The following is a 23,804-nucleotide window of genomic DNA, read 5'->3' as shown; positions in this document are numbered from 1 at the left end:
GTATACTTGATGGTTGGTTAGTAAGCTGGCGTCTTACCCCTAGTAACCCTCGAGCTGTTGATAGGTTTTAAGCCCAGCATCACACCAAACCATCTTCTTGATGCTCATTGGGATATTGTGGTGCGCTTAATAACCCTCCGCCCCCTGCCGGATGATAAACCATAAACCCAAAATCAATCCAACTGGCACATATCTGCCTTATCTCTTACTCATACTCAACCAAACTCTCTCGAATGTATGTATAACCTAAGCTTTAAAAACTTCAGCTTCCCTATGTCTATTACATTTCCTGACTACAAGTTTGTTGGATTTAGAGTCTTATTTCAAGCCCAGAACCTATAGAGGTTCTATATGGTTATAAACATATCCAATTTTACATTTAGGAAAATGAGAGTGGCGTGGGGGGAGTGTTGTCCACTCTGGTGTTCGCTGTGATATAGGATCAGAAGAGAGTAGGAAGCATAAATCTGATACTCTTAGTATAGCTCGTTTTATCGCCTTCTGTTGTCGTATTGGAGGCATTTTGAATATCCAGCGACACAAGACATAGTCCTCTCGGTTTTGTTGCCTTCTTCTGATAATTACTTATTTTCTTCGGGAAAAATGTTAAATTGCTGATTTATTTCATAGGAGCGTTGGCAATGGGAAAATTAATCATGCAACTTTCTATAACGTTGATTATGCTCTGTGGAAACAGTGATGTTGGGGTAGGGTGATAGTGAATGGTGTCAGGAGATGACAGTGATGGTGGTGGGGTCTTATGATGGTGGTGGTAAGGTTCGGTGATGGTGGTGTTTGATGATGGTGCTGGTAGTGACTCTTGGTGTTTGTAATTGGACCTCGTTTTATTTATATTTTTCTTCTATTTAAAAACCGGTACAGCAAGATATTCTTGGTTGACATATTTTTTATAATTATATATATTTAATTATTCGGAATTAGCGCTATTAAAGATAAGAGTGAGAACTGTGGACCCCATGGCTGAGGCTCAGGGGAAGGAGGGAAGGAGGGAAGGAGGGGTGGGGGGGGAGTAATGGGAGAATGGTGATATGAAAGAGGAAGGGGGAGATAATGAAGGGGTGGCTATAGAGGGGGGGTGGGGATGGGGATAGAGTTAAAAGGACGGGGTAAAGAAATGGAGAGCAAATGTAACAGGAGAGAAGTGGGTAAGAGGAATAAAAATACAGAGAGAGAGAGAAGGAAGGAGTGTGTAAGAGACACGGAGGGAGGTAGATAGAAGGGACGGAATAGAGGTTGGTAGGGAGTGAGGAAGGTTGAGAGAAAGAGGAAGGTTGAGAGAGAGAGGAGGGTTGGGAGAGAGGAGGGTTGGGAGAGAGGAGGGTTGGGAGAGAGGAGGGTTGGGAGAGAGGAGGGTTGGGAGAGAGGAAGGTTGGGAGAGAGGAGGGTTGGGAGAGAGGAGGGTTGGGCGAGAGGAAGGTTGGTAGAGAGGAAGGTTGGTAGAGAGGAAGGTTGGGAGAGAGGATGGTTGGGAGAGAGGAAGGTTGGTAGAGAGGAGGGTTGGGAGAGAGGAGGGAGCTACAAAACCCATCGCGTGTGATATCTTGCACCTGTTATCGAGGGTTTGTTGATTGACTTAAAAGTTCCATACAACAGCTGAATAAGATCACAGGAAACACAAGGTCAGTGCCTCTTAACCCGCGAAACACACGACGAAACTACGACGTTGGTACAACGTTCGAACAAGTTGCAAGACCTCCTAGCAAGTTGTAACAACGTTCTAATACGTCAGAAAAACGTTATAACGAGATATAACAACTTTATTTCAAGTTGTAATACGCTGAAAATAGGGACAGTTACTTTGCGTGTTTGCAGGGGTTAATCCATACCATATGGGTACACTGATGTTGATTTATTTGCTTTCGTGAACCTGTTTTGATATATACGAAAGGGTGCATTTATTTATTTCCTGTCAGCAATAGTAGGGTCTCTACCACAACACCATCAGTAGCAAACACCGTCTCTACCACAACACCATCAGTAGCAAACACCGTCTCTACCACAACAGTAGGATAACACCGTCTCTACCACAACAGTAGGATAACACCGTCTCTACCACAACAGTAGGATAACACCGTCTCTACCACAACAGTAGGATAACACCGTCTCTACCACAACAGTAGGATAACACCGTCTCTACCACAACAGTAGGATAACACCGTCTCTACCACAACAGTAGGATAACACCGTCTCTACCACAACAGTAGGATAACACCGTCTCTACCACAACAGTAGGATAACACCGTCTCTACCACAACAGTAGGATAACACCGTCTTTACCACAACAGTAGGATAACACCGTCTCTACCACAACAGTAGGATAACACCGTCTCTACCACAACAGTAGGATAACACCGTCTCTACCACAAGAACGACAGTAGGACCACCATTTCTAACCACAACAACATAAAGCTACACCGTATGTTCCACAACATACGGTGTAGCTTCCACAACAGTTCCACAATGTTCAACAAGTTTATGTTCCACAACAGTATCAACAAGCCCAGAAACTAGACAATTTTATTCGTGTGACTGATTCTCACGATAACTCTGAGAAGCACCAGGTGATCCGACCGTTATTAGTACCCCCTCGTTTCATCATTTTGTTTTTCTCTCCACCCCCCCCCCTCTCCCTCCTTATCATCCTCCCCCTCAACGCTGGTGTATATAATGGCCAGAGAGTAACACACACACGTCAGACGACATCATCGTCAACACAAAACTGCAACAGGAGGAAAAAAACTTACAGCAAGATGAATGTGGAAGCTTTTCTTCTGTTGTTAGGTAAGGCTGTTTTCAGTTACTCTTTTTTTCAGATTACTTTCCGCATCTTTAAATTTGTAACGAATGTGTGAGTAAACTATGTAAACTACCACTGTGAAGTGTACAAGGCAGGTATTCAACTGAAAACCATGTAGCTAATTATGTATCTTTGTTCATAGGTTCCGTCTTGGTCTATGGCGATTCTCCAATAAACAAGGCCAGATATCCTGCTGCGGATATAAGTAAGTTGAACACACACACACACACACACACACACACACACACACACACACACACACACATACACAAACACACACAACACACACACACACACACACACACACACACACACACACACACACACAACACACACACAACACACAACTTGTCCCCAGAGGCCCACATCAAAAGGATATCATTAGCGGCATATACTAGATAGATTTGCCAACAAAGAACTACCTTTAGAAACTTGTGTAAGGAATCGTTCAAGACTTTGTATACCACTTATATCAGACTAATCCTGGAATATGCAGCTCCAGCCTGGAGTTCATACCTAGTTAAACACATGACAAAGTTAGGGAAGATACAGAGGAATGCCACCATACTAATCCCAGAACTGAGAGGTATGAGCTACTAAGGGGTGTGACGGCTGAGTGGACAGAGCTCGGTATTCGTAGTCCTAAGGTTCCGGGTTCGATCCCCGGCGGAGGCGGAAACACATGGACAGAGTTTCTTTCACCCTGATGCTCTGTTCACCTAACAGTAAATAGGTACCTGGAAGTTAGACAGCTGCTTCCTGGGGGGTGTGTAATAAAAAGGAGGCCTGGTCGAGGACCGGGCCGCGGGGACGAAATCATCTCAAGATAAACTCAAGATAAAGTTACGAGGAAAGGTTACGGGAGCTAAACCTCACGTCCATGGAAGACAGAGAAGTACGGAAGAGATGATAACCACCTACCTTGAGGTGCTTCCGGGGCTTAGTGTCCCCGCGGCCCGGTCGTCGACCAGGCCTCCTGGTTGCTGGACTGATCAACCAGGATGTTAGACGCGGCTGCTCGCAGCCTGACGTATGAGTCACAGCCTGGTTGATCAGGTACCACCAATAACATTTTCAGAGGAACTGACAGGTGTTCAAAGTCAAACTATTTAGCACGGGTGGAACACGAACAAGGGGACACAGGTGGAAACTTAGTACCCAAATGAGCCACCAAGACATTAGAAAAAATGTTTTCAGTGTCAGATTAGTTAATAAATAGACTGCGTTAGGCAGTGATGTGGTGCAGGCAGCCTCTATAAACTGCCTATATCCTCCATATAGGCAGTTTCAAATGTATATATGATAGAGCCCAGTAGGCTTCAGAATCTGTACACCAGTTGAGTAACAGTTGAGAGGCTGGACCAAAGAGCCAAAGCTCGACACCCGTGAACACAACTTGGTGAGTACACACACACATCGGTAGTCTCAGGAGGGATTCAGACAGGGAAATTACTCGTTTAGTTTAAGAAAATGGGATAAACTAGGAGAAGAAGATTTAGGTGCCAACTAATTAAAGAATAGGAAAAGTGGATAGGATTAACGACGAGCGAGTCAGTAAGTAAATAATTATCAGGATTAAGGACAAAGTAAACATGGCTATGTAGCACTTGAAAGTGATGTGAGGACAAGGAGCTGGGACCTGAGGATCGAGTGAAGGAACATGGCCAAACCACAAAAGGGAAAGTAAGAAATCATAGAATTAATTACAACTGATACTAAAATACTTCTCCCGTTACAACCTCATATACTTATTAATGATCGATTTGAAATATTTATATTCATTCACATATAATACCCCACTCCCCACGAGTAAAGTATAATATTATATTATATTAATTCACCTCAAACAGTCCATTACTTCACAAAAAGTATGTAGAATAAAGTCGGTGGCTGCAATAGACCATTTCCACTTGCCCTGACATTATTAGCCTTGCGAAAAAATAATAACATTGCTCTGCAACCCATATTTTTGGTGTCATGATTTCTTTTGAATTCCAGCCTGCCCTTTGCCGTACAAAGCAGTTGGAGGTCGCTGCATTCTGTTCGCGGTGGCCGAGGCTGGCGCCTGGCACGACATGGGATACTTCTGCGAGACACTCGGGGGCAAACTGGTCGTTATTGACGACTCCACCTTCATGGAGGCTCTTACGGACTACATCTTGGATGGTGGTGAGTTGCTTCTGCTTGAACTGTCGTGTTTGGAGGCGTCTCATACTAGCCTATCACAAGTAGCGAATGATTTTAGATCATGTATGAAGCTTGACTGTTGTTTTGTGCCCATACATCAACTGCCTGTACCAATATTCTGGGTTCATATTCTTGAAGAAAAGACTATTGTGCAAAATTGTATTTTCAATAATCTTCTATATAAATACAAATGTAAATGTTCGTTTTGTTCAAAACCGCAAATCTCCGAAAGTTCTTCGCCGATTGCTTTGAAATTTTGACACAAAGTTCCATTCAAATACGCTCGTGTCTTCATATACCTACTATATAGATGTCACGTCTGTGACAGTTAAAAACATGCTTTTTTGAAAAACAGCACCATCTGTTGGACGGAAAAGCAACATATGCTATACTAAATATTTTACGATTCCTTTTCAATGTTTCCGATTGCATTGTTAAATTGAATTTGTATAGATTTCGATTCATTTTCATTTTGATTTAATTATTTCGTGTGACATTGCGTTGGAATTGAGCTGTGTCGTTTACCATACCGTTCATTTCGTGAATATAATTTAGTTTGTTATTTTTTAATTGTTTTTCATCTCGTTTTTTAACTGTTCTTGTTATTTTTCAGTGATGAGAACATCAGATCATATGATGTTCCCATTTTTCTGGTGGGAACATCAGAATATTTGGGAACGCATCGGACGGGGAATGGGGAATAGTGGGGAGGACGAGGGGACGTGGGAGTGAGGGATGATGGGGAGGACGAGGGGACTGGGAGGGGGAAAATGGTGGGAGGACGAGGGGATGGGGAGAGAGGGATGGTGTGGGAGGACAATGGGACGGGGTAGTGGGGGAATGATGGGGAGGACGAGGGGGAATGGTGAGGAGGATGAGGGGACGAATGAGGGGGTAATTATGGGAAGAACGGTGGGGTGGGAACAGAGGAGGGTTACTGTGGCTCACCAACGCCCACACGATGCTCAGCCACAGCAACGCTTGGCCGGGTACAGCTAGTTAAAAAATAAAAATACTTACGCACTGAAATACATTTGCACCCTAACACTCGGTCTGTTGCAGAGTTCTCAACCACGGAATTCTGGATTGGAGCGACGGACGAGGTGACGGAAGGGGTGTGGAAGTGGGTCAACGGGAAGACGGTGAGGATGCGCATGCCTCTCTGGCTCACGTGTTCGGACGACCAGGAACCCAACGGTGGCAGCGCCGAGAACTGTCTGGCCATCACGAGCGACCATAACTACTACTTCGTCGACGCCGATTGCGCTCTAGCAATGAATCCCATTTGTGAATACACAGTACTTTAGATTTTATTTTTTAGAAAATAATGTATACAATATGGATTTCATGCCTGGTATATAATATACAACAATTTGGATATATGCCTTGAATATAATAGAAGTTGATTTACATCCCGCCTTTCATTTTCATTTTAAAACTGAATATTTTTTTACCTATTACTATATGGCAACTTCCCCTGCCATACACGTTGAACTGAACGATTAAGCATAATTATTGTGTTTGTTTGCTGCATCATACCATTAATTACACACAGAAATCACAATAGCGTGATGCATCAAATGAACGCATCCACAAGGGCCGTGACGAACCATCGTCACGGCCCTTGTGGATTTTGTTCATAACATTAATGTTTATAAATATCACAATATTATTAAATTTGAATGATTGCTTAAGAGACAATATAATATTCGTTTAATCCGATTTAAGTTTAGAAGTACTATAGAATAATCGGTGTATTAATGTCAGGTGAGATTAATAAGTTAATTTTAGTACCAGATATCTAAAATATATATTGAAAATAGTGAACTGAATATGTATATGAATGAAAAGAAATGTAAAAAATTTATATTTTTTAATGGAATTCAGGAACACACATATATGAATATATATATATATATATATATATATATATATATATATATATATATATATATATATATATATATATATATATATATATATATGCGAACAAGCCTGAATGGTCCCCAGGACATATGCAACTGAAAACTCACACCCCAGAAGTGACTCGAACCCATACTCCCAGAAGCAACGCATCTGGTATGTACAAGGACGCCTTAATCCACTTGACCATCACGACCGGACAAAATGAGGTGATAGCCGAGGCTATTTGAACCACTCCCACCGCCGGCACTCGGATAGTTAATCTTGGGCATAGCATTTTACCAAATCACCTCATTCTTTGGGGCAACACGTGAGGAACACAAATGCGAACAAGCCAAAACAAGGGCTTGTTCGCATTTGTGTTCCTCACGTGTTGCCCCAAAGAATGAGGTGATTTGGTAAAATGCTATGCCCAAGATAACTATCCGAGTGCCGGCGGTGGGGTGGTTCAAATAGCCTCGGCTATCACCTCATTTTGTCCGGTCGTGATGGTCAAGTGGATTAAGGCGTCTTGTACATACCAGATGCGTTGCTTCTGGGAGTATGGGTTCGAGTCACTTCTGGGGTGTGAGTTTTCAGTTATATATATATATATATATATATATATATATATATATATATATATATATATATATATATATATATATATATATAAAAAAGGGAAGGGGGTGGTAGGAGAAAAGCACACAGAAACTGTATTGGAGGGGACCCACATTCCCTCCAATGCGTTATGTGTGGTTTCCTCCGAGGCTATGGGTCCCCCTTCTTCCAGCCAGAGGTGGTACTCATTGTTATATATATATATATATATATATATATATATATATATATATATATATATATATATATATATATATATATATATATATATATATATATATATATATATATATATATATGTGACAATGTCAGACCACGGAGGAAAAATGAAACAGGAAATTTCCTTAAGTACTTTCGTATATTAAATACATCTTCAGAAGGTCGATATATATATAGTGACCTTCTGAAGATGTATTTAATATACGAAAGTACTTAAGGAAATTTCCTGTTTCATTTTTCCTCCGTGGTCTGACATTGTCACATTCTTAATCACGTGTTTATTTTCGTGATATACACACATATATATATGTATATATATATATATATATGTGTATATATATATATATGTGTATATATATATATGTGTATATATATATGTATATATATATATATATATATATATATATATATATATATATATATATATATAAATATATATATATATATATATATATATATATATATATATATATATATATATATATATATATATATATATATATATATATATAGTCCTTAGCCCAGTTGATACCACTGGACTACACTAGTATACCCATCCTTTCACATAAGTATATGTTCATCAGGGTTGACCAGGCATGTGTTTGACATTTGTTTCTGGCGACAGTGTTTTTACATGTTTGTCTCATTGGTAGGCCTTGCCATGATCAGGGTAAAGGCACTGTTGATCTTAACTGAGATCAGCTGGATCAGGGTAAAACCCTTTGTCTATCTTGACTGATCTTAGTTGTGTCAGGGCTAAAACTTTGTTGATCATGAATGAGATCAACAGCTGAATCGGGGGCAAAACTTTGTTTACCTTGACAGATATCACTTGGGTCACGGCTAAAACTTTTGACCGAGATCGGTCAAAACATTAAAACCGTCATAAATTTCAGGCTCTCCCTTGATACACTGCCAATTTTTTATTTTCGGAGACAAATATGCCATAAGCTTTGACTCTGCTGCAGATTGTATTCACTGCGGTTGTGAGAGATTACTTTTAGTCAATCTGAATAAATCCCCGCTTCTGATTGGTCACTTATGGGCAGGCGTAGTTTTCAGATTTTTTTTTTAACATCTATAGAGAAAGGTCATTGTTCAAGAAGGTCAAGAGGATCAGAGTACAATCGCTGGATAAAATCATTCACCTACAATCCTAGATGTAGCCTTTAAGGCTTTTTTGTCGGAAAACTTAAATTAATTTCACCAAGTACCGGCCTCTGAGTAGCCTTTCATCTTTCAAAAAAATGTATTTACATCATAAAAATGAAAAGTAAATGTGTTTGTTTTCTTCGAAAGAGAAATTCACGGTTGCTTTCACTAACTTTGGGTGAATATAGTGCCACGGTTTGCCACGCCCGCTCTGCGTCAATGGTGCCATGGTCTGCGGTAAGATGCCATGGTCTGCGTCAACAGTGTCTTCGTCTACATCAATATTCCAATCGTATGCGTCAATGTTGCCATCGTCTGCGTCAAGCTGCCATCATCGGGGTCAATGGTACCTTCATTTGGATTAATGGTGCCATTATCTATATCAATGGTACAACCATCTGTGTCAATGGTGCCATCGTCTGAGCCAACGATGCCATGGTCTACGTCAATAGTGCCATCTTCTGCATCAATTTTTTTCCCCGTCTTCATCAATGGTGCTACTATCTGCGTCAATGGTGCCTTTACCTACATAATTTTTTTCCCCGTCTGCTTCAATGGAGCCAGTGTCTGCGTCAATGTTGCCGTCGTCTGCGTCAATGTTGCCAGGGTCAGCTTCACTCGCTCTTCTGTTTATTTACTTCCTGCACGCTCTCTGCACTCTGGATTCAGCAGCTTAGTAAATATTTACACATGAAGCGCAAATCACGATACTCAAATTTTGGGGGGTACAAGGTGCGTGTGTGTTTGTGTGTACTCACCCCAGTTGTGCTTGCGGGGGTTGAGCTTTGGCTCTTTGGTCCCGACTCTCAACTGTCAATTAACTGGTGTACAGATTCCTGAGCCTACTGGGCTCTCATATCTACATTTGAAACTGTGTATGGCGTCTGCCTCTAACACATCACTGCCTAATGCATTCCATTTGTTAACTACTCTGACACTGAAAAAGTTCTTTCTAATGTCCCTGTGGCTCATTTGCGTACTCTGCTTCCACCTGTGTCCCCTTGTTTCTTGTTCCACCCGTGGTAAAGTTTTTGTCTTTGTCCTCCCTGTCAATTCCCCTGAGAATTTTGTAAGTGGCTATCATGTCTCCCCTTACTCTTCTGTCTTCCAGGGACGTGGGTTTCAGCTCCTTTAGCCTTTCCTCGTAGCTCATACTTCTCAGTACCGGGGACGAGTCTGGTGGCATAACGCTGAATCTTCTCTAGCTTTGTCTTGCACACATCTCGTGTGTGTGTGTGTGTGTGTGTGTGTGTGTGTGTGTGTGTGTGTGTGTGTGTGTGTGTGTGTGTGTGTGTGTGTGTGTGTGTGTGTGTGTGTGTGTGTGTGTGTGTGTGTAAGAGAGAGAGAGAGACTGCGTGAAGCGCTCTCTTTCCTGTGATAAAAAAGGCAGCTTCCAGTTGGTCGAGGATTCACCTGTCACCAGTGGTCAAGAAATGCTCCTGACAGATCATGGTACAGCATTATCCCATCTAGTTAAAAATAGAAATCTGTTATGAAATCTCCACCGCTGCTATGCGGTGGAGCTCCTCTGCTACGTAGTGGAGGCTTACTGCATGGGCGTGGAGCAGCGCCGATGGTCCGTGGAGCAGCGCCGATGGTCCGTGGAGCAGCGCCGATGGGCCGTGGAGCAGCGCCGATGGGCCGTGGAGCAATCCTAATGGGCAGTAGAGCAGCCCTGATGGGCCGTAGAGCAGCCCCGAAGGGTCGTGAAGCAGCCCCGGTGAGCGGTAGAGCAGCCCCGCTCGGCCATGGAACAAATCCCCTCGGCCGTAGAGTCTCGATTCTGGAGCCATCAAAAATGGACTTACGGACTGCAAAGCCGTATTGATGGACCACAGAGCCATAATTACAGATCGTGGGGCCGCGCTGTTCGGCGGCAGAGCCGCGTTGCTTAGGAGTGGAACTGGTCTGCTTGGTGGTCGAGCCAATCTGCTCGGCAGGTTTTCCTCTTGTTTTCGTCTTGTTATCGCCATGCTTTACCCAGGCGTCGCCATGAGTGACTCAGGCGTTGCCATGCTTGACCCAGAAGTCGCCATGCTTGACCCAGGAGTCGCCATGCTTGACCCAGGCGTCGCCATGCTTCACCCAGGCGTCGCCATGCTTCACCCAGGAGTCGCAATGCTTGACACTGTTCAAAAAAAGATGGAATATTAACTTTACATTGACTTAACTGTACGTGTTTGCATCGTTCTCGTCTCTGGGTGGTTGTGGTGGTGTGATCAATAGTTTGGGTGGTTGAGGTGGATATTTTGGTGGAAGATACGAGAGGAATAACGGTTGGCACAGTAGTTGTGAAGGTAAGGAGGGTTATCACGAAAGAAGTAGTGGTTGTAGTGACATGGTTGTTATCTGTTGTGGTAGTAGAAATAGCAGTAGCTGTAGGAGCGACGTTTTGGGGGTTCTGGTAGATATGGTAGTTATGGTGGAAATGGTAGAAATAGTTGTAGGGATTGATATGCGTGGCAGCATCGTGGATACCGGGAGATAAGCTGCCCCGACACAGTGCAACGTTTGGCGGGATGCTGGAGATTGGATTTTCTTTAGCAAACATCTCCCCTCAGAAGGTGTTGGTCTGAGGAGGTAGCAGGCGGGGGATTCGAGGAGACGAGCCCACGTGAAGGATAAAAGGGACACCGTTATCGAGATTGGCTGCACGTTTCTGCTTCAGCGTCTCCCCACACCATGTGTTGGTTGATGGGCCGGGACACACACACGCGCGCGCACACACACAAGCACACGAGCGTACACACACACACATAAACACACATACACACACACACACACACACACACACACACGCACACACACACACACACGTACACACACACACGTACACACACACACACGTACACACACACACACACATATATATATATATATATATATATATATATATATATATATATATATATATATATATATATATATATATATATATATATATATATATATATATATATATATATATATAGAGTACCACCTCTGGCTGGAAGAAGGGGGACCCATAGCCTCGGAGGAAACCACACATAACGCATTGGAGGGAATGTAGGTCCCCTCCAATACAGTTTCTGTGTGCTTTTCTCCTACCACCCCCTTCCCTTTTTTTTTTTTTTTTCCTTTATTGTGTATTTAAAGGTTACAAAACATACAAGACAAATGCCTAAAGGTTATGGATCTCTTGAAGCTCCTCCGCTTCTGGACAGGAACCGAGGACGCAGCAAGCATTTCCCCTCTGGATCGCCACACTGAGACGCTGAAATAAAAAACTGGAAGCCCTTGGGTCTCTGGTGACGTCAATGAGCCTGGAACCCAATTCCTTGAGAAATCCCAAGGCACTCTTGCCCCAGGGGCCATGCGTCTCAGACGCTATGGGAACAAAGAGGTATTGACCTTCCAGTCGCCTGTACTTGAGTGATTTTGCTGTTTCCCTGTGGTTGGCCGCCCCACCTGCTTGATCAGCTCCGAAGTGTACATAGGTGTCAGCCAGGGTGGATACACATGTGTAGTCCCACACCAACTGTCTACCCTCCTTGCATGGGTATATGGTGATGCCATCAGGGCGAAGTGCGGGGAAATCCGGGTTTTGGACCCCTAGGATGCGAGGTTCTCTCTCCGCTGGGCACCCAGCTGAGACGAGGCTTCTCTTGATGATGTCATTGACCTCGTTGTGTCTTGCATGCCAGCCCTTTGTGCTTCCGCAATGCAACCCATGCAGTCCGTATTGGTCTGCTTCCACCCTGTTGCAAATACACTTGTATTCAGTGTGAATTGGGGCACCAAGGCGGAGGGCTACTGCTACACGAAGGGATTCTGGATCTAGGCGCGTGCCCATTGCTGACATGGGTACTGCCAGGAGGAAGTCTCCTGCATGGGGGGCACGCACTGCTCTGAGGCGGGCTTTCTCCTTGTCTGATGTTGCGACGCTTAGCATGGCATCAGCTACTTTTTCCACTAGAGGGTGGTCCCAGCCGGACTGTTTGTGTTGTTTTGTTGGCTCTATAATGGTTGCTGGGGCTGCAAGAACATTCCACTGATTTGAACATTCAGTGAAAGCAGGATCGTGTATTCCTGCTGAATCCCTCAGGGTTGCAGGTAAAATATCTCTGACGAGGTCGTGCGATGCATGAGAGGAGGAAAGGAAGGCTGGTAGAGCAATTTGGGAGGCTGTACGGACACCAAGGCCGCCGAGTCTTACAGGAAGGGTTGCTTGCTCCCACTGAGAGTCGTCCAATGGCAGGTTCAGGACTTTCACCAGCATGGACCTCAGAAGGGTGTCATACACATTTAACTTAGGGCTGCTGTAGGATGGAGAACATCTCAGAAAGTAGGTCAACTTAGGGAGAGACAGGCATCTTGTAAGGAGAAAGAGAGCATCATGGGCATCAATCTTGTCAATCCTGTCCTGCATTCTCTTTAGGTTAGTGATTTTTGCAACCAGGACCTCCTCGATTGCTCGTGGGCCAATGGGGGCACCCAGGAGAGTGCAGTCCGGTATATATATATATATATATATATATATATATATATATATATATATATATATATATATATATATATATATATATATATATATATATATATATATATATATATATATATATTTATTTATTTATTTACATACGTGAAAACAGAAGTGAATTAAGGGTATAGAGGCAAGAACCGTAAGTCCTCCGGGCAGCCCTGAGGCTGAGCAAATCCGATTGTCAAAAGTAAACACAACTCTCCGACACTCACTGAATCTCAGAAGAATTCCAAGTGTTTTTGGAGACGAGTTAAACCTCAGAAATTCTAAGATTTTTCGGGGGAATTTCTGGGAGGTTCATCTCGTTTTGTGGATTTGGTGATTTTCATATTAATTTCATGTGATTTTCTCGTTACGTTCTCTATATATTGTTGTAATTAGATAATAGTAAACAACTCATTTGTTGTTTACACGAAATATAAAATTTTTATGTTGCAGACAAGGATAAAAACTATGATTTGCAGAAGAAAATGAGGGATTAAGACATTTATATAGGGCACAAGGCAATGAATGATTGAAATATCGAGACGACATAAGTATTAGATAATCAACATAAACAATTAAGAATGTACCTCCAAGACGTAAGCTCCTAGATGTATGTAGTTGCTTGCATGCTATGGACACCTGGTCAAGTTTCCCATTCCAGACCAGATGCTAGAAGGAAGTGATACCAGTTACAGCCGAATCTGATTCGGGATTCCTTTATGGGTCACTCTTGGGGCTGCCCTCTGGTAAATAGTTGCTGGTATAGAGCAGGTATTCTTCTGAAGTGGATGATATTTTCACAAGCTCTGAGAAATATTAATTTCGTAGCATTGTGTATTCTGTACTCTGTTGGCCAGTTTTTCTTGAGACATGGTACCCTCTCCTGTGCCAGCTAGCTCTTTGCTTCTCACGCTCAGGGGGAGTTCAAACTACTCAACTCCGCGCTGTATTGGTTAACTTTCTTCCTGAGATCAAGCAACTGAAGAGAAACGAGCATATAATTGTTTGAATACACTATTACCCAGAACGTAATTAACACTATCAACTCCCAACAGCATACTATGGGTTGGCTGTTAGAAGCGTTCTTGCTTTGCGGTCAGACGACGTGATGCATGTATTAGCTCTTGAAATTACCTCAGTTATCCCAGTAAATGGCTTCAGTAGAAGCTTTCAGACTTCCTATGAATTCAGTGGAATCGCAGGTTGTATAACGTATCAAAACGCCATGAAACAACTTCCGGCGTGTTTCCTCCCAAATCGCAATATAACCTTCGTCCTCTTTTTTTTTGACCTGATGCAGATGAGAACAATGATGCATCAGCGTATATATACTGTAGAAACAAAAGAGTGGTCGATACTGCTGAGCCAGGCGTAATAATGGAAGCAAAACAGAGAAAGGTATCGTTTGGCTGTTTTCATGAGCTGAGATCTTTTATGAATTTCTGAGTGAGGGGGTACAGTCTGCAGGAGAGAGAGAGAGAGAGAGAGAGAGAGAGAGAGAGAGAGAGAGAGAGAGAGAGAGAGAGAGAGAGAGAGAGAGAGAGGAGAGAGGAGAGAGAGATTGCTGACTCGATCCACATGGCAGGACGGAAGTATCTGGGTATTATTTTCTTTAACAGATGTCACTGTTCAACTAATCGTAAGTTGGTAATTGGGAATTCGACAGCTGTTATGGGCTACATTCCTGGTGATGGTCAGTAGCTAACCTTTTAGATTAATACGGTAGGGAGTAGTAACTTCCAGTGAGTTCGGACGTAATTACAGAACTGTCCAGTGGCATTTGATGACTGAGTTACCTGTCCTTCACTTGGTATTTTCCCGCTCTTGTGCCCCGTCTCTGTACGAGGGCGAGTGAGGAGCCTCGCCACTGTTACTTCTTCGTTGAAGAGATCGACTTCGGGCGGCTTTGGTCGACGTGCTTCATTTTCGTATAGAGAAGCTGCTCGATGTATCCAGTTGTTGAGGAGTGGAAGTGTCGTGATCGAATTCATTTCAAGTGGCTCTTTTTTTATTCGGAGCTTCTGACTACAGTGTGAGGACAAGACGTTCTTCCTGCCTCATTGGACGGAAGCGGTAACTTGTAATGTGTAATCTGTAATGTGAGCAAGACGTTGACGCATGTCTTAGTACGCGATGCGCCATTTGATATGAATGACGAGTTAATGGACCGCATCTTGGCTCAGTGTGGGGGGAAATTAGGTGATATTCTACTGAACAGTTTTGGCCCGGCCAACGGGCTTTAAAACAACGCACATACTGCACGATAGGCGCTTGTGGTGAATGTTGCGTCGTGCGTGTGGGTGTTTGGTTAGGCCTTGCTCTTTGTCTATGCTGGTTAGACATATGTAGTTACTAATCAGCATATGTAGAGCGCAGAGAAAGTGACTTCTGAGTCACCTTAACGGTGCTTGCCGAGTAGAGGGAAGGGGGGGGGGGTGAAGACCGGGTAAATATTTATCGGGAGTCTGTACTGAAACACATTGTTCTATTGGAACACCAGGCTGTACTGAAACACATTGTTCTATTGGAACACCAGGCTGTACTGAAACACATTGTTCTATTGGAACACCAGGCTGTACTGAAACACATTGTTCTATTGGAGCACCAGGCTGTACTGAAACACATTGTTCTATTGGAGCACCAGGCTGTACTGAAACACCATACTTTAATTAAGCGCCAGTTTCCGACACCTTCCCTCAAGAAACGGAAGCCTTTTTCCCATGAAAAATCTCCTTCTTATTTGAGCAGATTTATTGGGATGTTTGTCGAGTTTAAATTAATAAAAAATAAATTGCATTCCTCGCCTCGTTTACATACACGTCCATACAGATATGCCGCGCAGAGATAATATTAATTGCAATGGCTGGCACGGAGGCAGTTTGGATAGCACAGGTGTGCGTTTATGGAGAGACACGGAGCGGTAAACACCTGTCCTCGTCACGGAGAGTTGTATTTGATTGGCTGGTTCACTGTACTGGCGGCTGTCAGCCGTGTCGTACATTCCCCGATGTCTGATTGTGGATTAATGGGGGTTTAAACACTCGCTCCGCACTAGGACGCACGCACGCACGTACCACACGCACACATGCACGCACACACTAGCACAACTAGGTGAGTACACATACAGGGGGGGGGTCTATGACTGAGTGGACAGCGCTCGGGATTCGTAGTCCTTGGGGTCCGGGGAGCAATCCTGGAGGAGGCAGAAACAAATTGGTAGAGTTTCTTTCACCTTGACCCCCTGTTCACCTAGCAGTAAATAGGTACCTGGAAGTTAGACAGCTGCTACGGCCTGCTTCCTGTGTGTGTGTATGTGTATGTGTATGTGTGTATGTGTGTGTGTGTGTGTGTGTGTGTGTGTGTGTGTGTGTGTGTGTGTGTGTGTGTGTGTGTGTGTATGTGTGTGTAAAAAATCAGTTGATTGATTGACAGCTGAGAGGCGAGCCCAAAGAGCCAGAGCTCAACCCCCGCAAGCACAACTAGGTGAGTACAACTAGGTGAGTATACACACGCGTGCATGCATTAAACACAAACACAATTTGGGTGTTTCAAAGCATTATATGACAGAGTGCTGTGAAGACGGGACACCACGAGCGTAGATCTCATCCTGTAACTACTATGACGGTAAAAATGGATGGTATCACAGTCTCTCCAGAGCAGATGCAATGCCAGTCATATAAATAAAAAAATTAAAAAAAAAAGTTAGACTGCAAGTTGAACTTGACTGTTTGACAACTGTAAGGATAAAGCACAAAAGAGAGAAAAAAAAACATTTAAAATAGTTTACTTAAACAGTTAACATGAAAATAAAATTAATATCCTAAAACTTGGCCTATATTCTAAGTATGCAAAATGAACAAGACAAACAAACAATTCAAATTTACGTTACGTTAATGTGCAATTAAAAATATGGTGCAGGAATACTGTGAGCCAGGCTGTTACCACATCGGGATGTGTCAACAGGTCTACTCAGTAGAACACTCAGGAGTAATCTGATTCGTGGTGGATTGATTGATGAAGATTAAGCCACCCAGAAAGGTGGCACGGGCATGAATAGCCCGTAAGTGGTGGCCCTTTTGAGCCATTACCAGTATCAATAGCTGAATACTGGATATCTGTGGAAGGTGCGACTGCACCCTGCGTGACGGGAGATGTCTCCCACGTAATTGTGGTGGGATAGGTAGCCCTGTATATATGAAACGGCGGCCGTCCAGGTGGCGCTGGTTTCTTCTGTAACTATGAACCAGCTCGTAACTGCTTGTTTTGGCTGGTGGCGTGAGCTCCCAGCGACCCAAGTGAGGTGGGGTGACGGGACGTGGTGTAGGGGGGAGACCGGTGGTATTGTCTAGATGTCTGGAGAGTAGTTGTTGTTGCTCTTGTGGCTGCAGTTCTTGAATATATAGTCGTGGTATGGTAGAATAGGTGATGATGGAGCAGGCCAAATCTCTTCCTAGAGAGATTAACAATAGGGGACACTCTCCCCAGGACGAAACAGGAATAGATTTTAGTCTTCCCAAAGGTCAAACAGTCATCATAATCATAACATTATTTTTTAACGTTCCAAATGGCCACAATTATCCAAGGGTTTCTCCTGGATATTATGCCCCCTGCTTTATAAGGAGGTGATAGTGTTGAAACTACTTACTGAGTGTTTACCAGGCGTCAAAATGTGAGGATCGACACTCCAGTAGCCAGCAGTGTGTCGAACCGCCTCCAGAACTGTCGGAAAATCCGACACCATTTAATATATCATACAGATAATAGCTGTGTTGTATAAACAAGTTACCCATAGAAAACGTAACTTGTAGTGGAATTACCGTCTAAAGAAAACGGGATATCATCACCACATACTATTATAATTCACCAGCTATTCTGCTGGGAATTATTCTTAAATACATTAGTCTTTGGACTTTACCATCATAAAACATCTCATATAAATTAACTTAATTATCAATATTAAAGTAGAGTAAATGTGACCCTTCTATCACTTTCTGAAATGTGGACAATGTAAGCCAGGCGTCAGAGTGAGGAGGAAGGGGCAGCCATTGTTGTTTATAACGAGACCAGAGGCTCACACGGGAGCAAATTCGGCTCCTGTTAAATTTACTTGGACGTAGTGTTATGGAAACCAAAGGTGTACCATTTTTCAACACGCTGTCTACATATCAAGTTAAGTGTCTATCCGAAACCCGTTTATCATTCATTTATGGCCATTAATGTCAGGATATAGGGTGACCCGGTTAGATCGCGAAATCGCCTCAAACTAAAGGTAATTAAGCCAGGTCTTCATGTTCCATGTACTGTATAGTGTTTTCTCTGATATAGCTTGTCATATATAGGATTCTGGCTTCTCAGCTAGCGCACTTTTGACAGGTCAAGACGAGGAAGGAAGATTTGTGCACCAGTTACTGGGTGATATGGAAGCTACCTCAAAGAGGATAATTTGGTGTCTACACCCTAGTTATACCTGGTGGACTAACCTGCTGTACTATAAGATAAGGAACCTCTTCAATGTATGTAGTTAATTTTGTAGTTTGATTGGCTGCATATATATAAATATAAACCCCCCTAATGTGTAGAGGATCGATTTGTGAGATTGAGATTATTGCAGAAATACAGTCCACTTATCATTATACAAATTGCTATCGAAGTATATAAATTAACGTAAATATAAATTCATATAAATTAAATAAATATAAATCTCACAGGTCGGTTCCCACAAGAACTGCCAGGGTGTTATATCCCACATTATGTGGAGCGTCAGGTGACGTCTTCCACCTAACAATGACGTGACTGACTGGTATTAACAGATTAAAATAGAGTAATTGTCAGTAGGCATGACTGCTAACGGCAGGCAGAACCAGTAACACGTCTGTCATGAAGGCAACTGAGGTGTCATGAAGGTAACACAGGTGTCATGAAGGTAACACAGGTGTTATGAAGTAACACAGGTGTCATAAAGGTAACACAATTGTCATGAACGTAACACAGGTGTCGTGATTGTAACACAGGCATCAGAGGGTGACAAAAACATCAGGGGGTGACACTAGTGTCAGGGAAGTGGGGTGAGTGACATTGGCATCAGAGGTGACAAGGGTATCAACAGGAAACTCCTATACGAATGCAGCAATCCAGAAGACATAAATACAGATGAGGGTTTATTAGTCATAATTCCTCACCAAAAGACATATACATCGCGAATATGGAACGAAAACTGTGGGCAGTGGGAGGGGGTGGTAGCAGTGGGAGGTGGGGCGTTGGATGGGTTAGTTTATGAAGATGAGATGGGGAAGATGGGGAAAGGGAAGGGGAGTGGAGGGAAGGGAAAAGAGTGGAAGGGGAGGAGGTAGTGGTTATGCTCTCAGCCTCACCCCCTTGCCCGCCTCCAGAGCCATCACTCGCCGGAAATTTGGTTAACTTGCAGCTTCTCATACAGCAAGAAGTTTGAGGCAAACTTTTCATTTACAGAGAGACGAAAGCTTACTGGTATGCGCTCTGAACAGTTTTGTTTCCCCCTTTACATGTAACGTCGAACTCTGTTCACTCACTACCCGGCCTTTTTGAACGGGTAATTGAGTTAGTGTGTCCACTCTCACATCCTTTCTGTTTTACTTTTCCTGTTTTGCTTGCCTGATTTTCCTTTCTCGGATGATTTGGGCAAGTCTTGGCCAGCTGATGCTGTCCCGATATTATTATCTCTCTCTCTCTCTCTCTCTCTCTCTCTCTCTCTCTCTCTCTCTCTCTCTCTCTCTCTCTCTCTCTCTCTCTCTCTCTCTCTCTCTCTCTCTCTCTCTCTCTCTCTCTCTCTCCCTCTCTCTCTCTCTCTCTCTTTCTCTCTCTCTCTCCCTCTCTCTCTCTCTCTCTTTCTCTCTCTCTCTCCTCTCTCTCTCTCTCTCTCTCTCTCTCTCTCTCTCTCTCTCTCTCTCTCTCTCTCTCTCTCTCTCTCTCTCTCTCTCTCTCTCTCTCTCTCTCTCTCTCTCTCTCTCTCTCTTTCACTCTGCTCCTCTACACAACTCTCTTTTTCTGTCTCTTCCTCTATCCGCACCAGTGATAACACTGTCAGTGATGTCCGAAAAACAAGCAGGACCAACAAAATGTGTGGCTTTACATATGTCGCTGGTGGCATTTTTGTTTACATTCCTATTTAAAATTGTATGTTGTTATCTGGACAAGTCATAATGTATTTTTTTTTAGATGCAATAATAAAGTTTTCCAGCTTTTTTTGTCTAGTCGAATATCACAGGTTTCAAATCCATTTATAAATCACGGCGCGAAATACTGAACGAACGTTGTCGTTTCTTAGCGATCTTCCGCTCCCCGAAGAGGAAGGCAAGGAGTGAGAAACCCTCCTTGCTTCTCCCCCTCCGGAAGCTGGTCAGCGCTTCCATCACCCTGCGGCTCCTTTGTCACCGCCACCAATAGCTTGTCCTCCCTTCTTCCCCCGCCATCTATGGCTCTCTACTTCTCTTTACCAATGCTACCCACTTTCACACTCACACCACCAGCAGCGTCTGAGTCTTAAATAACTTCTTCCCTGGCCTAATGCCACCTGTTTGTTTTCTGTGTCTTCCTCTATGGAAAGGTTGTTTTCTTATTGTCAACTATTTCTCACTGTCTATACATCTCTGTGTCTGTCTGTTTGTCTGTCTATATGGCCGTCTAATCACAACATGCTTTTCCACAATAGCTCCATGAGTATATTCACTTCTCAGAAGTTCATATCTTACTTTTCTATATCGTTACAAGCTAATCCATCCCACATCTCAACCTAAGGCCACGCCACATCCACGGTGTATCCACCACACCAACAGTATATCCACCACCCACTCCACACCCACAGCAGAACCACAAAGTATTCCACCCTCCTCCATAAAATAAACATAACCCCACCTAATCCTTAGAATACTGTCATCTACGGCACACATGGTCCGCCAGCGGCAGACCACCGTCGCCTGGTGACATGACCCATCCTGATGCTATCTATGCTTGTCCAAGTTGTGACCGAGCATATCGACAGGGGGTTATATAGCCTGTTATCGCCTGGCGAAAGGCGGTAACAGGTTATATTTGCGGCAATGACACAAACACGGAAAACATAGGCAGAGACGATAACAAGACGGCATGATATTACAAATCTAAGTGGCATACAAATGAGGGTCGAAAACCTAGTACTTAATGATGAAGTCAAGATATTGAAAAGAAAGTTTGAATCTTCAATGAACATGAAAATCCACGTGCTCATCCTAGCAAGCTATGAAACTTATGGCGCCTTTCATACCTTCTTGATAGCAGAGGTTGTCCAACCTTACAGGAAGGACAAGTTTTCTTGTCCCTCTCCTTTCGTCAGAATGTTGGACAAAGTGGAAAATTTAGCAAGAAAGCTCGTCTCTAGTCTTGACCAAATTTGGTTGGAATGTTCTGAACATCAGAGGCTTCAACACCAGCAAAATGTAAGTGGATTTACTGTGATAAATAAGGCCAGTATTCTCAAAGCTAAGGCACTACGGGCTCACCATAGCCCGTGCTACTTGGAACTTTGTTCCAGGTAGCAAATCTTTAACAACAACATCATCTCAAAGCTCTTCACCTGGCCAAAATTCGTGGACTCCTACAAGTTGGAGCCCATAACACAAGGCGGTTAATCACCAACAGTTTCATGCTGGTCATACCTTTCTCAAGGACATCACATCATCAGAGATCATTCATTTCTAGGCTGACTGGTATCTGGAACCTATTTGCACAACACGTTGAAATGCATAAAATCAAGTCAACCAGCTATATAACGTCACTGGCACACAGTTGGTTCCTGGCTTATCATGTTACTTATGTGACAGTTAATTAGCATTATAGTTATTTCATGCTTAATGGATAAGAATAATAATCTCGTCAAATAAATTAGTCTCTAGGGGCAGGTGTCAGATGAGCTCGTGTATGATTACAGCTCTTGCTTGCAGGTTCACTAGGAAAGTCAATGTCATTCCAAATGAATCATCGCAGTAGAAGAAAGTATTAAAGAGAGAGAGTGAGAGAGAGAGAGAGAGAGAAAGAGAGAGAGAGAGAGAGAGAGAGAGAGAGAGAGAGAGAGAGAGAGAGAGAGAGAGAGAGAGAGAGAGAGAGAGAGAGAGAGAGAGAGAGACAGACAGACAGACAGACAGAGACAGAGACATACAGACAGAGACAGAGACATAGAAAGAGAGAGAACCTTTATCAAGTCGGATTATAACAACAAATTTACATAAGATATTAATCACGTCAAGTTATTTAACATTACTAAAATTCGGTTATCAATTCGCTTCAGTCTTACTGGCAGCAACAGTTCCCATTTTCGAGTAATTGGATCCGCAACAAGAAGTTCAATTAGCGAGTACCCCCAAGGCAGTCGTGTTTCCAGTGTCGGGAATTACCATTAAAGGTGGTCGTGTTATTCCACGACCGGCTACAGCCGCAGAAACCATTTGTCTTGTTATTTCAGGCGCTGCAGTTTCTGAAGTGTGGGGTAAGGAAAGTGTCGAGAGAAAGCATTGAGGCACTGTGACTAGCTTCTATTTGGAAGAGGGTAAGGACTAGGAGATGGGATCTGAGGCCCATTTGAAAGAGCAACGACTTGGATCATCGGGAATCGAACGCGGACTCTGCAAAAAGTCGAAGCCACTTTTTTTTTCACCATCTTATGTTTATATAGTCAGGTGAACATCCATCAGAGTAACTGTGACTGTCACTCAGGGTAACACACCAGGTACCGGGTACCAGGTAACACACAAGGTAACACACCAGGTACCGGGTACCAGGTAACACACAAGGTAACACACCAGGTACCGGGTACCAGGTAACACACAAGGTAACACACCAGGTACCGGGTACCAGGTAACACACAAGGTAACACACCAGGTACCGGGTACCAGGTAACACACAAGGTAACACACTAGGTACCTGATGTGTTACCCTGGTCCCTCAGGGTAACACACCAGGTACCGGGTACCAGGTAACACACAAGGTAACATACCAGGTACCTGATGTGTTACCCTGGTCCCTCAGGGTAACACATCAGGTGCCGTCACTCAGGGGTAACACACCAGGTGCCGTCCCTCAGATTAACACACCAGGTGCCGTCACTCAGGGGTAACACACCAGGTGCCGTCACTTAGAGTAACACACCAGGTGCCGTCCCTCAGGGGGTAACACACCAGGTGCCGTCACTCAGGGGTAACACACCAGGTGCCATCCCTGAGTGCAATCAGCCCTTTCGTGAACTCAAAATGTATTAACTTTGATGCAAAGTTTATGCTGTAATGCTCCGCTGTCCTTTTTTTTAAGAAATTTCCTAATTTAGGTAAATTGCTATTGACAATGCAGTAATTAGCCGATATTGTGTCTATGGAACTATAATTATTCTATAAT

At 43.4% G+C, this 23,804-nt stretch overlaps 1 protein-coding gene across 1 annotated transcript; it reads left to right on the top strand.

Annotated features, from left to right (window-relative positions):
* The first annotated feature begins 2,654 nt into the window (after positions 1-2,654).
* LOC123754371 (perlucin-like protein) lies at positions 2,655-6,417 on the top strand. The gene is made up of 4 exons (XM_045736725.2): positions 2,655-2,802; positions 2,961-3,023; positions 4,817-4,987; positions 6,068-6,417. Exons 1-4 carry the CDS (start codon positions 2,772-2,774, stop codon positions 6,310-6,312), a joined length of 510 nt encoding a protein of 169 aa, XP_045592681.2. The 5' UTR covers positions 2,655-2,771; the 3' UTR covers positions 6,313-6,417.
* Positions 6,418-23,804: the final 17,387 nt, after the last annotated feature.

The sequence above is a fragment of the Procambarus clarkii genome, chromosome 18 (genome assembly GCF_040958095.1).
Source record: "Procambarus clarkii isolate CNS0578487 chromosome 18, FALCON_Pclarkii_2.0, whole genome shotgun sequence".
In the NCBI taxonomy this organism is placed as follows: Eukaryota; Metazoa; Arthropoda; class Malacostraca; order Decapoda; family Cambaridae; genus Procambarus; species Procambarus clarkii.
The sequence above is the reverse complement of the archived record's forward strand: the minus strand, read 5'-3'. Positions and strand labels throughout refer to the sequence as shown.